At 46.3% G+C, this 14,144-nt stretch overlaps 1 protein-coding gene across 1 annotated transcript in view; it reads left to right on the plus strand.

Annotated features, from left to right (window-relative positions):
* Positions 1-4,029: 4,029 nt before the first annotated feature.
* The window catches only part of LOC144139696 (cytochrome P450 4V2-like), a 49,731-nt gene continuing 39,616 nt past the window's right edge, over positions 4,030-14,144 (plus strand). The window contains exons 1-3 of the mRNA XM_077671985.1: positions 4,030-4,809; positions 8,764-8,873; positions 9,464-9,552. Coding sequence (XP_077528111.1) covers positions 4,548-4,809; positions 8,764-8,873; positions 9,464-9,552 — 461 coding nt within the window. The 5' untranslated portion in view covers positions 4,030-4,547. The remainder of the gene's footprint in view (positions 4,810-8,763; positions 8,874-9,463; positions 9,553-14,144) is intronic.

Raw genomic sequence — 14,144 nt, forward strand, 5'->3', positions numbered from 1 at the left:
AAGAACATAGCAAAACCAAACAAAACTTGGCAAATTCTAGCAAAACATAGCAACACCAGAAGTGGCTAGGTAGACCCCGAGCTCCGCTGTTTTTTTTTTTTTTTTGCAACTAAACACACATTTTACACCCTACAGAAAGCCGAGGGTGTGGCAGTTTGTCAACACCCTTCCACACAAAAAGGGTGTAAAGCTACAAATTAGGGTATTGGAACCTAAGAAAAGCGCGTAATGACTTCCCAACTGCAGTATTCCACTTATGCAACACCTTTCTTAGGCGATAAGTGCGTAATAATGTTAAGTGTGATAGGTAACGGAACACTGGAATAGGTTAAAATGACAATGAAATATAGAAAAGTGAAAATAGAAGAGCAAAATCAGAAAACCCTACCTAATCTAGCATCCGCACGCGCTTAGCAAAAAACAAAAACAAAATAACAGCAAAAGCTTCAAAATACAAGCCGATAAAACAACTGGAAATAAACTAACGGAATCAGGAAAGTGCACCTAATACAGCGCGCTCATGCGATATACATAAAAATGCTGCACCCCTCTTTCTATCGACGACGATGGTTGACCGAGAAGCTTCTGGTTGTCGTCTGAGTTTCGACGTAGATACGACCATGTCGAAATGGAGCAATCGGATAGAAGCCGGCCTCATAACGCGAGGGACCCAGGTTCGATTCCGGCCACTGAAGCGTTTTTTCCTTTAACTTCACCCACGATCATTCATCATCATCGCCACAGAAAGTTGGATTTCCTGAAGGGCGATTTCGCGTTACAGACGCCATCAGTGAGAACCCTAAAGCTTCGCTTTAATAAGGTATCAGGGAGAAGAAGTTGATAACGAGCGCACGAAATCACAAATGTGTATCTAATGCAGCACCCTCACGCGATTCCAATACAATTAGAAAGGGGAACCACTCGAACATACTACGTGACATCAGTGCGCGCCACAGTCTCGTTTACTCTACAATTGTTATCCTATGCACACCCGGCGTCAAAATTTTCCGGGAGGTGATTTAGAAATTCTAAGCCAATTTCTGTGCTATCTGGTGGCTCAGCTAGCACTTAATTTGCCTCCAAGCATCATACCGTGGAGCATCATTAGCTTATGTGTAGCAAGAACTCAGCCACCAGACAGCGGAAAAATTGACTCCCATTTTCGTAACCGTGTCCCGGAAACTTATGACATCGGGTGTACATATATACACCAACATACCGTAACAATATGCCCCTAGAGTGCATGCACCTACGTACAAGATGTATGGAGAGTTTCTTACGACAGCCCAAAATATTGAAATGCAAATGGCAATTTCAGTTTCTCTCGTTTTATGCGCCACGGCGGTAACAAGGCTGCAGTGGTCCCGTAAAACCACGCAAGACACGGTCCTGTACGCGGTATCCTGAGTGTAGCTTCCCCGTTGCCACATTACTCCCGCCAGCGTAAACGGGCATTATACATCGTATGTATAATGCCTTAACAAGATACCGCATTTACAAGATGTATCACGTTTTTTCACGTACAGAGTTAGACCTGCTTCGGAAGAATGGGCATGCAGACGTGTGGGTGTGTGTGTCCTTATTTCGCGACACTGAAGGTGATATAGGGTCTGTGTCCTCCCGCGCGTCTTAAACTCAGAGGTGGCGCCGGACCGTGGCCGTCGGCAGGCGGGAGGCAGCACGGGCTGTGTGAAGGCCCTGTTGTCCTTTGCCAATGACAGTAGTTGGCGGACTCTGCGAATGCTCCGGTTTGTCGTACATTACCGTGCGTGGTGTGGCTTCATGCGATTGTCCAGCATTTCTGTACGCGTGCGTCAGCCTACTTCATTAGCACCTGGAGCTGCCCGCAAGGCTCACTGCCAGACAAACTTCTCCATGTCCGCTCTTTGTGGCCGCCTTGGTTTTCCAACCTGCGCCTTGCGAAATGTCGTAAACACGGGCAGCCTCCGTAAACAGCCGCTATCGCTAGGGAACCGGACCCGTGTTTCGTGGTCTCTCTGTGCATACGAACATTATGGACGTCAAACGTATCGGCGTTGCAAAAAATGAGACTTGTTTGTGTAAAGAATGGAGGAGGGTGCTGTGGGGATAGGAATTTGTCTGCAATCGCCGAAGAGTAGTGGTTTCTTCTCTGGTTAACCGAGGATGAGGTTGTGGGAATTTCCTTCTGCCAAGCCTATAATGTTCCACGACGTCTGAATACCGGAGAAGTGGATCCGTTTTGATGTCAGCGGCGAACATTCCGTTTCGGGTAATGGCCCGTTGTATGTACGCGCGGGCAGCGGTGTGAGCTACCTCATTACCGTCGATGGACTCATGCCCAGGAACCCAGATTATTTCTATCTCAGGTAGTCGTGCAATGGTTTTCAGAATGGTCAGTTCTGGTGGACGGCAAGTCGCAGCCCTGATATCCCGGAATAAGGATGCGCTCCATTGGGCGAATGCCCTGCCAGCAGCACTTACGCTCAATAAATGTTTATTTTCTCTCTCTTTCTGTGAAGATTACTTTTGTGTGCAGGCGAAATAAGACTCAGCTACAGAAAAATATGCAAAGGTGCTGTTAAATCTGGTTCTCGGCGATCCGCCTTGGCCGTACACGGTCCAGCTAAAAGCCTCAAAGTTGGCTAAGCCCGACAACACAGGTTCATTTTTATTCCTCGTGCGTTCGGCCGCGCGATGTTTCCTACACGAGTTAGCCCAACCATTATAAGAAATAGAGAATTACTGCATGAAAACTGACTTGCAGTGGAACGGGTTTTTATGAATTCCTATCATCCAGGGCGCCTCAGGGCGTGGCTAATGGTGGCGGGACTCGATAAGGAGCTATGGCATCTAAGCCGTCAATATCGATGCATGCATGAAACAGCAAAATCATTTAAGCAGAGCTTAAAGAGGCTCTGAACAAGAACTGGTCGTTGCTGAGTTTGATAACACAGCTTGTGCCGATGAAAGCCACTATATATAATTTAGCGCCACTGTAGTTCCAACACGTAGCAGTGTTCACGCGTTGTAAATGTGTTTTGTTAGCATTATTACCGCCAATATGCGGCTGAGATAATTATCAGTGATGTATAGTTCGCTTCAGTCATTGCTTTCGTGATTCTAGAACTCTGTTGGCACTTTTTGCAACAACAGAGCTGTCCCAATTTTGTCTTTTTCTGGTGCTTGTCAGTCGGCATGTCTGTTTCGAAGCGCAAAACCCACTGACGTAACAGGCTGACATATGCCAAGAGCCACTTCTGGGAATTACAAACAAGAATACAACAATAAGGTCAGTCGCTACGAGGGGCGTTAGCTCTATTTAACGCTAAGGACCTCTTGATTTGTATTTACAGCTTATCATACGAAGTCATTTTCCCTCATGACGTTTCTCTCTCACGAAGCTCTTACACTGAAATCTGGGGCACATGAATGGAAATGCCGTTCTTGTCCACGAAGAGAAAAGAATAAAGTAATACATTCGCCGTTAAACAAAGCTCGCGTGTGTCTCCTTTCCTGAGCAGGGCGAGGAAGCAAACGGGGGCTGGTCCGTGCGTTAGCCGCAATTATTTAGAGAAAGACAGGAATATAAAAAAGGGGTTTAGCGTGAAAGCGCAGATTGCTCTAAGAGGGGAAAGAGTCCGTCATAATGCAGTGCACGCCGGCCGCTGACGGAAGGTCGTGCGTCGTATTCGAAAAACGAGTAAATTGGTATCTCATAGTGAACGTAATTGCTTGTTACGAAGCTTGACCCTGAGCCCGCGTCGTTTTTGTAGTTCGTGAGCTTTGGATTTTGTCTTTCTTTTGTTCTCTACGCAAAGCTTGCTCGGTGTGCTTACGGCCCTCGCCGCGACAACCGAAGAACTAACAAAGGAACCGCTCTTATTATCAGTGGCCCCGGCCAGCTAACCCGGGTGGTCATGGACAGTGGAAGAATAAAGTGCCCCGACAAATAAACAAAGGGAAAAAAAAGAACGTAAGCAAAGTGAAGCGTGAGAAGGTACGGAAATCTCCTTTCCACGCTAACCTGGCCGAGTATTTACAACTCGTCCGGATCTTGTGTACCTTAAAAAAATACCCGCCTTCTCGGCGCTATTGTGTCCGCGTATCCGGACTTTCTCGCGCTGTGCGGAGCGAGACAACTTCTCAGGTTGTGATCTAGCCTGCGAGGCTCAACCGGGTGTGTGTGATCTGCTGCGGAACTTGAGCTTAACTAGGACATAGAGACTGTGCTGAAGTTTCACATTAGCGTCCAGGAGAAAGTAGAGCGCACTGCTCGGGGCCCGATATAGCGTTCCCGGACGGTACGACGGCGGCTGCTTCAGCTCTGTCAAAACAAGTCCCCTTGCAGCACATGAATCGATTTTCCTGTGCATATTGTGCTCGAGAGCTCGGCTAGGGGTGATATATTTCGTTTGGGCTTCTATTTCTATCTTCTTCCAAAATAATTCTCCCACGCGCTTACGCTGACAGCTTTTCCCTCCAAAGGTGCTTTGGCAGTGTAGATCGCGTCCCCGTAACGCAGTGTTCGAGCCGTCAGTGAGAAAGTGACTGGGAGATTTCCGAGAATGGTAGAAGGCATGTTCGTACCGTGGCTTGCAGACTCGCGACCGACGTTACCGCAGCTCCACAGCCTGCTGGCGCGGCTATCGCCGTTGCTAATCCTCGCCGCCCTCTGGGTCTTCATACTGAGGCCTCTGGTACGGTGGGTGCGAATATGGTTGGCACTGAAACCGATCCCGGGCCCCTGGGACGGCATTCCCTTCTGGTACTCGGTGAAGGCCTACTGGACCGTGAGCAGGACCACGGGACTCAAGGATGCCACAGTCGGTAAGTGAAAGAACCAAACGCTGTGAGTTACGAAGTCAAGGAACGGCGCTTTCTCTCGGCAGCCTCAACGTGAGGAAGCGCCCGTTTTCTGACAGCCTTGGGTATGACTCGTGGCTTATAACGACGTGACACTGACAGATAAACCGTTAGTTCAATTTCTGAAGTGCTAGAAACAGAGTTGAGTTAATTGAAAAGGAAAAGAAAACTGTAAGAGTCAGACAACGCAAACATTAGTCACGAGATTCAAGTGTGGAGAGTTTATAATCACAAACCGTTGCAAAAATCTTCAGTCGCAATCGAAAGCTTCGATTGGAAATAGCCCTTTGCAGGAGAAAACATACGTGTCGTTAAGCGGAACTCACCGAAAAGGAAAGCAGGCTATGTGCAAGCCGTATCTCGCTTTCAAAGACAAGCAGCACGCGCGTGGTTGTTAATTAGCAATTCGTTTGACATGCAATACCATACCACTTTTTGCTGTTTAACAATAGGTTACTGCCATGATAATTCGAATTAAGAGCCTTATTTGTGCATCCAGTAGATTCAGTTTTTGTAACTTTTTCGGGGCTAGTTTGTAAAGGCTTCAACGTTCCTGATGAAGCGCAGTACCTAAACTTCATTGCCCAAAAATTCGTCCCGCCACCCCTAGTATTCTTCTCATTCTTGTAGCTGTTTAAGCTAAAAACCGTAACTACGCCGCGGTAAAATTGCATTATTCTGTTACTGAAGGCGTGGGCTTTCAATGAAATTTTAATGATTCGCTGTTTGACTTGCCAAAATACCCACGTTTTTTCGGCGGAGAAGTGCTTGTATTCGAATACAAGTTCTGAAATACACCACACTATAAGAAGTCCCTGTCAGGCTTCTTCACCACGGCGCTCCAGAATGACAAATCGAAGTGTCCTTGTGTGCAAATACGACGAATGGCGTAGCCGAGCATTCAATTTGAGTGAAAAAGGGCATCTGCGCAGGTATAATGTGCAATGGGAAACGCCATTGTATATGTATATTTTTTATTTTGGTTTAAATAAATGAACTTCAAACTTTGAACTTCAAACTTCATTCGCGCCTTGCGTGTTGTCGCTGCCCGCATGCACTATTTTTTGGTCAAATCATATGTCGGGCTTCGTCCTTCACCGAATTTGCACACTTGGTCACTTCAGTTGGTCATTCTGGAGCGCTGTGGCGAAGAAGACCAACGGGGGAGCCCATTGGGTGGAGATCACGGCAATTTATTTAAGTTTAACGGTCCACCTCAAATTGGAAAACCTGGTCAGTTTGCCCAATATATCAGAATAATTTTACAACACGAGAAAATCAGGGTTAATATTTTAATTGTATCCTTTTATTAACTGTAACAGTGTACGCGAAGGTTGCAACGTTGTGAAGCCACACACGAGATGCTTTTTTTTATTCCAGTAGCCACCATATCGATTGGTCTCAGGGCGCCACTGTGGTGTATTTCAGAACTTGTATTCGAATAAAAGCACTTCTCCGACGAAAAAAACGTGGGTGTTTTGGCAAGTCAAATAGCGAATCATTAAAGGCCAACTGCACTCAAATTTCACCCTGGCTAAATTCCTTCGAAATGTGTAGTAGGTATACCATGAGAACTAGTGTGACGTGACCGGTAGCTCTGTGCAATGCGTGGTTATTCAGTTTCAGACACTCAAAATAACGCCCTTGCAGACAATAAAGCACCTGACGGCGTGTCGCGCAAACAGCCATTTAGCGGAAGTGACATGCCAGCCGTCCAGGCCGATCGGCCTGCCTCGCAGCGGGAGAATCCAGGAAACTCGTATTTCGCGCCGCCGGTACGCCTGGCTTTCATGGCTGCGAAGAGGCTTCGTTAACCGTACGGTTCTCTCCTTTTCGAGTGTCGTCGCGACATCATGCGTACGCGGTGTGCTGCTGTCGGAGCGCACGAGTGCTTGCGGGACAAGCGCTCGCTTTTCCGCGCGCCTCCCACACCCCCGCACGCGCGCGCTCACACTCTCCTCCTGGGCGGCCGAGCCGGCCGCGTCGGCCGGTCCGCACAGCTCGCGCCGTCAGGCCAGGCCGTTTGGCCGCTCGCGCCGACGGCATTTTGCCCAGTTTCGTTTTCAAAATCGTCGATTTTTGCTGGTCGCTTGCGGCGTAATTACGCACATTTTAGGCATCATACTTCGTACATCGCGGTCTTTTTAGTCATACTATGTAGGAACAGTGATTTCGCGCGGTCAAAATTTTGAGTGCAGTTGGACTTTATTGAAGCTTTCATATTTCGGGATTCATAGATGCATCAATTGTCGGAATGAGGACTCGAAAATATGTAAGCTTCTTCAAAAAAAAAAAAAAAAAGTTCGATCTGGCTTACACTAGCGATATATTTTATTCAACCAAGTCCTTCAAAACGAATTTGATACGCTTTTGGTTTATGAGTTGCGCAATAGCATGAGATCATGGCTGCACGATAGAAAGTCGAGCGAATTGTTCTGATACATCTTCATACGTCCTAGGTGTCTCCGGTCTCATATATCCGAGCATTTTTTCCTGATTCATTCACGTTGCGTATCGGTTTAAGAGTGGCAATCTGTGGCTGCTTTAATAAAACTAAGCTCTTCCGTCTTTCAAAACATCTCAGTTTTGCGATTTCTGCACAGATTTTTTAAGGCCGACTGGCCTTTGCAAGCATGCGTGCGCTTGCTTCATGCCTCCTTCCAGCACTTCCATGCCTCCTTTTTTCCATGCCTTCTTTCGCGCAGCGCATATATCGTGCGATTAGGGGAACGGGAGAATATTGGTGCTGCCATTAAGCCCTACAGCTCCCTTCGAAACGGGGTGCGTGGGCCTTACACTCTCATGCGTTCAAGCTTAGCGCCAACGCTTAGCCCAGCACTTTACCACACCACGCTTGAGTGTTCGAAACAAGTTTGAAAATATTACAAATATTACATTCAATTCACTCTTCGTAGCAACGGGAATAACGCAGGAGCCCTGTCCGGTACAGGAATCGTTGCTGAGATCTTTTAGCAGAAAACTGGAGGAAATATTGCTCATGCAGACCGATGCAGTTCATTACACAAATACGTAGTTAATAATCATGCACGTGGCGTGGTGCAAGGAAATGGGTAATACGATCTGTTCCCTGTCCCCTGGCGTCTCTATCCTATAAAAATGTAAATGTGGTGACTCACTTACGTAGGTAGACCTTGCTTGCGGATACTGTGGCGATAACCGGGCAGCTATCACCATTGTACATTGGCTGTTCAGGCACAGACAGCAGGAACTGATACGTTGAAGCAACAACCCAAACGTAGTAATGGCTAAAACTATTTTATTGAATTTCTAAAACGATCGTCGGATTAGGCTTTCGACGCTACGTATTAACCAGGTGGACACAGCGGAACAAATGTGGTGTCAGAAACTCGAGTACATTTCTAGTTTCAACAAACAAATTAATTTAACTTTTTTTATCGTCGTAGTCAAAATTGCGAAGTTAAGGCGAGCGAAAGTTCGTACAAGACTGACTGTAATCGGAGATGCATGTACGATGGTGATATACGAACCTGGGGACACGCACCTCTTGCGCCTGAACTGTGAGACATTAGGCTGTCCAACTGTCGCCACCTTTCTTTCGGCTTTATCCTGGAAACGCTGAGTCTACCGTGCGTTCCAGGGTCTGCTTCACGCTTTTAAAGGTCTGTAGCCTCTCGAAAATGTCTTAATGCCATGCGAACAACAACCGATCCGCATGTCGGTGATCGGTGAAGCTGGCTTGAGTACGCATGCGCGCACATATCGATAGCAAGAGGGCACTGAGTGACACTGTTCTCTTTTAGAATATTGCGCACCGCACCAAGGTATTTTTGTGAGGAACTGATGAGGTGATGTTAGCTCATTAAACATACTGATCAGGTTTGTGCGCTTTTTTGAAGACCATTTTTGGTGACTATTCTTTCCCCTTTTCACGCCCAGGTTTTCTGACCACAGTGAACCAGCTGACCAAGGAATACCAGTGGAAGACGTTCAAGGTCTATCTCGGCCCGATGCCTGTCGTCATTGTACACACTCCTGAAGCGGCGGAAGTGAGTGCACAGACAATGGTTGATATCTGTTCCTGAAAGAAGAAAAAGACCAATCTGACGCATCGATAAAGTGGCTTACGCCAGGCAGTACTGACTCGCTACTTTCTGGCAGCCTTCAAACACCTCCACAAGGGGTGCATTGCGGGACCTATACATCCAAGTGGACGCGTTAGTCTTATCGTGGATTCTGTAGCCCTTTCATCAGGCTTCCATATCCATGATTATTTTCTAGCTATACGCTCTTAAGAATATCCGGGGTCTACTCACCCGAAATATACTTCAATGACTAAGTTAATACTGACTTTCTTGAAAACCACTTTGGTTAATACTTTTGTACATGTTCTCTGTGCGAAAACTTACAAAAGTGGGAGCTAAAATGGAGACGTACAAAAAGAGAGCATGGTGGAAATAGCGCTTCTGCGCATGGGTAAGATGTTTTTTTTTTGTTGTTGTTGGTGCGTGTAATTGATTGAAGTGGCGCTTTTTGAAGCATATTACGTGTCCTGCAACCGTTTTTACTCGAAAATTACAGCGTAAACCGCGCTACCTAAATGTCGCCTTTTACGCATCTCTGCCATTGCGCATTGCAGACGCTGCTGATGAGCAAGGAGAACCACAGAAAACCCTACGTCTACAGCTTCCTATCCACGTGGCTGGGACCGCACAACCTTGTGACTGCGTAAGTGGCGGCACGCAGTAACCGGCGATTCCTGCAATTGGTTCTGGTAATTAGGACTGTAAAGGAGCACCCTTTTCAAGTTCTGCAAGCTACTAGAGGCTTGCACGAGAGAATCCGACATGGCTTTGAAGTGATTGCCAAATGTTTCCACCGAAAATGGCCTAGTGCTGCGTAGTCTTTAGTTGTTGAATTGTCGCCTTCCGTAACTGATGCCGGGATTTTGTATGCTTCCATAGAGCGACGGGAGCGATTAACGTTTGCGGAACTTCTCTAGAGGAAGAGGAGCAAACGCTTAAAATAGCAGACGAAAGATGGTGGAGTCGTGTCCCTTGTGCGAGGCGTCCTCAGACGGGGAAGCCTTGAGTTCGGGCTGCGTTTGGCACACTCTTAATCTGGTTCCATATAAGTTCCAGTTAACAAGGGTGATCCATATATTTTATGTGGATCCAAACGAAAGAATAACTGGAACGAAGCATATAGGTGGATCTTATCTGGAACCGTCAGCTTGTTTTCTTTATGCTCGTGGTTTTTATCTGGAACCGAAGAAATGGGGTCATGCGATGTCGGCGGTTCCAGTTACTGTTCCACTTATGTCCCAGTAAACGTTTGGGGAGAGTGCGTTTGTATATTTTTTGCTCGTGTCTTGTTCCACATAAATCGTGCATGGCAGTGAAGTATGCTCTCTTTCATGCATCAACTGGAACAATGAACCATATATATTAGGTGCTTCTTGACCCAAGATGCACGTGCGCGTTTAATATACACGCGCACACCGCACATAAAATTTAATGAACTTCGCCGACATCCATGAAACTGCCTTGCAGCAGTTAACGTTGATAATACGGCTAAGCTGTAGTTTTAGTGATGTCCTTTGACAGAAAACGAAACCCCACTTTTTTGTCAACGCCGTACAAAGCACTAAAAATGTCGAGAGGAGGATATCTTAGGCAAAAGAAGAAATTGCAAGAACCCATTTCCAGGTGTTCTGCGGCACCCAAACCACTTTCGTGAACATCGTATTTTTCTAATTTGGGGCGTCAAGTATACAAAATCACCAGTGACTTCAATTTGAGAAGGACTAAACGTCTTCCCTTTCCCCGTCTGCCGTTCGGGAAAAGCCATAGCTGCTATAGCGCTGAAGAATTCGTGGTGCTTTTGTGAACATCTTCATTACGAAATACTTATTGAGGCCATTACATTTTATGCATTTGGTTTACAAAGTTTCGCAGAAACGGCAGTTTTTGTTCAACACTCAGTCATCATCTCGCTGTGGTGTAGTACGCGCTCAATGGTACTTAGTCCACGTTACTTATGTTGTGATGGGGTACATACATAATGGTAACCGACTGCGTCACGTTTTACACCGCACACATCATGCTACGCATGCAGTTATATGCTAAGAAGTTCGTTTTTGTATTTTGTCTCGTCCCGGCTATTAATTTTCACAAGCAAAAACGAAAGCCTCTTTGCAGGAGGAGAACGACACAGAACACGGAGAACTAAATCTACCCCGCGGCATCTGCCTTACATTGTATATATTTATACTGAAATGTCATTCTTATTTCAAATTATGCATTGCAGTATCGCGAGAATTCGCAGTGTTACCCTAATCTTGTTACTTGCCATAGTAATTCAAGTTCACCGAATGACCTGCCTTCTCCTCCTGGTCCCCCCGTTGCTCTTTTCCTGCACTATTGGTGTTCATGAAGACAAACTGCTGGAAAACGGGAAGGTGTATTATTACTCGCTTATTAGCGAGTAATCACACTGGATTCACTATACGGAAGTAGTTTTCTATAACGTGGATATCTGCTGAGCACGAGGTCGCGGGTTCGATTCCCGGCCGCGGCGGCCGCTTTTCTGATGGAGGCGAAAAGCAAAAACGCCCGTGTGTACGAGATTTCGGCGCACGATAAAGATCCCCAGGTGGTCAAAATTAATCCGGAGCCCTCCACTACGGCGCGCCTCATCGCCTGCGTTGCGTCGGCGCGTTAAACCCTACAATCAATCAAATCAATAACGTGGATATCAAAGAGCGTCGCAGTATATATTTTTGGTATTGGAAAGACTTGTTGTCAAGAGAACGCAGTCAATAAAGAAGCGTCGTTTTGCTTTCAGTGCAAAGAACGAAATAAAGCTGTCATCGAAGTTTATGCACGAATACCGCACGCGCTCACGGCCCGCGGCGAGAAACAACTTTAGCCCAACTAACGTGTTAAATTGGCTAATATCTGAGCTCTTTGTTCCAGCCTCAGAGCCGCGTAGACGTCCGCTTAGAGGCCTACTCCCATTTTCCGAAGCAAATATAAGCGATCACGGGTGCCGAGCTTGTGATCTCTTCCGCGGACTGGTCACTGGCCACGGCGTGCATCGCCCAAGGCACGGAGGAAGAAAAAGTTGGCCGAAACCATTACGAAACGACCGCCACTTCAGTGCGGCATGCCGTGCGCATGCGTTGACAGCCGCAAGGCAGCGCCGCTTGCGTTGATGCATGGTATAGTGGGACGGCAACGGGTACAACGACGATGAGGGAAAAACGGGACTGCGTGAACACTTTTAACGACAGCAGCGCCCCTACGTCTCAACGTTTTTGCAAGCTAGTTTTTGTTCGTCCGCATGCAGCGCCACCAGTGGCCTTCTATAGCGGTGTTCTTTATTGCTCGCGTTATGCGCCTGATGTACTAAATGAACTGTCGGTCAGACTGGCGGGAACGGTTACCAGTTTGGTTGTGGCGTGAAACTGCGGATTTCTTCATGTCCTCGGGCTGTATTTACTGTTCGACGAAGTGAAGTTTTGCCGGGAGGCGCAAAAAAGGTCAGTGCTGCTTATTTATGTTCTGGTAACGGTTGTTGTTCATTGACTTGTTCATCACTGCGTCCGATAAACGTGCCGCTCCGCTGCCTGTACGATGCGAGAAACGTTTGACTGCATACGTTAGCTAGTGCTATTTAGAAAGTTGCTGGTGCGCGCATTTCTCGAGTCTGCATGTCCCCTTATGGTGTTGTGTTGCTTAGTTGTATATTGACGGTTGCTGTACCTGTCAGCAGTGCTGAATCTTCTCGAGTTAGTCGCACGCTATTGTCTCGCGCGCACACACTGCACGGCTTGTTTGTCGGAGCGTCTGTCTTTAGCCTTATCGGTATTTTCAAACTTCCGTGTTAATTGCGTTGTGTTGGTCTTCTGAGAGCCATACATTTACTGTGCTAATCACGCTATTCCGCCTAATGTTGATGTGCGTTCAAGGCGTTGGCGGCAGCACTGCTTACGTTTATCTGTGCTGTGTGTGTAGTTGTTCCCCGTTTCTTCCAATGCCTTCGATGAATTCAGATGGTCTATTTACACTAGTCAACTTTAGTTGGCTCCCTGACGTGTAGTGAAATGCAAGGGAAAGTGGTTGTCTGAGCAGCAGCGTAGTAACAAAACGTTCCTTTTGTGGAGGAGAAGTCAGGTGGAAACACGCAGAAAGTGTGGAGCCGTTTCTATGCTGTCAATGTCAGTGGTAACCTGAGACCTCAGAATAATTACCCATAAAGCTCACGTGTGGACTATTAGAAGTTTTAACGTCACAAAGTAAGTTTAAAAATAATTCATTCCTGCTATTTTATGCTATCAATTTCAGTGGCAGCTAGAGAGTTGGAATAATTTTCGAAACGCTCAGGTGCAAAGTTGTTGAATCATGATGTGCACCAAACATTAATCCATTTTTGTTCTCCTTTGAACGTAGAAATTATACTGCAAAGCAGATTGCTACATTCTGTATTCATACTCTATGACCTGTTCAGAAAGAGTCTGTGGCTGACTGTGGAGACATTTGGCCCTCCACTGATAGGTTGTGACAAATGTTTTTGTTTCTCTGCAAAAAAAAATGAAAACAAAAATATTTCCATTCTTTACATGCTCCTGCGAAGTCATGGCTGTGGCATTTACTGGCTGAAGACATCTTCGGCATGCTGAAGGGTCGTCGGGGAGAGTGCGGTGGATTATGAATGCCCTGTGGAGCTCATAAGCCACAAAAGAGTACCTTTGGAGTCGTGCATATTGTGCAGATATTCACCAGTTCGCATAGACCAAGGACAGGTGAGCTTAAAGTATGTTCAAATATTTTTATATCTCAAATTGTTTAGCAAGAAAAGATTATCAGGGCTTCCGCTGTAAAAAAGACATTCGACTTTCGTGGAACGAATCAAACATTGTTCAATATTTTCTCGTGCTCCCTGGGTAAAGCAAGGCATAAATTTATTCTCTGATATTTTTGTACTGTTTATTTTCTAGGCAATAGGGTGAAGATAGACCTAAAACAGCTGTACAAGGAATGCATATGGCCATTTTAATTGTATTTGGACCCCTTCTTGGAAGTGTATCATCAGAAGGCAACACATTAAAGCTCTTGCACGGGATAAAATCATTGCATTCTACAAGTAAGTACGCACTGCCATTTTCGGGTCTTTCATGGCGCGTTTTTAGGTAGTTTCTTTGTAATTAATGGTCTGAAACTTGAACTTCTTTTCAGTGACAGCTTGGTCTGTGGCTCAAGGTGACAGTAGGAGCTTTTCGGAACACGTTAGCGAAACTTTCCTGGAAGTGCACTTTG

Source organism: Haemaphysalis longicornis, unplaced genomic scaffold (genome assembly GCF_048455015.1).
Source record: "Haemaphysalis longicornis isolate Haplotype H1 unplaced genomic scaffold, Haemaphysalis longicornis Haplotype H1 scaffold_1, whole genome shotgun sequence".
Lineage (NCBI taxonomy): Eukaryota > Metazoa > Arthropoda > Arachnida > Ixodida > Ixodidae > Haemaphysalis > Haemaphysalis longicornis.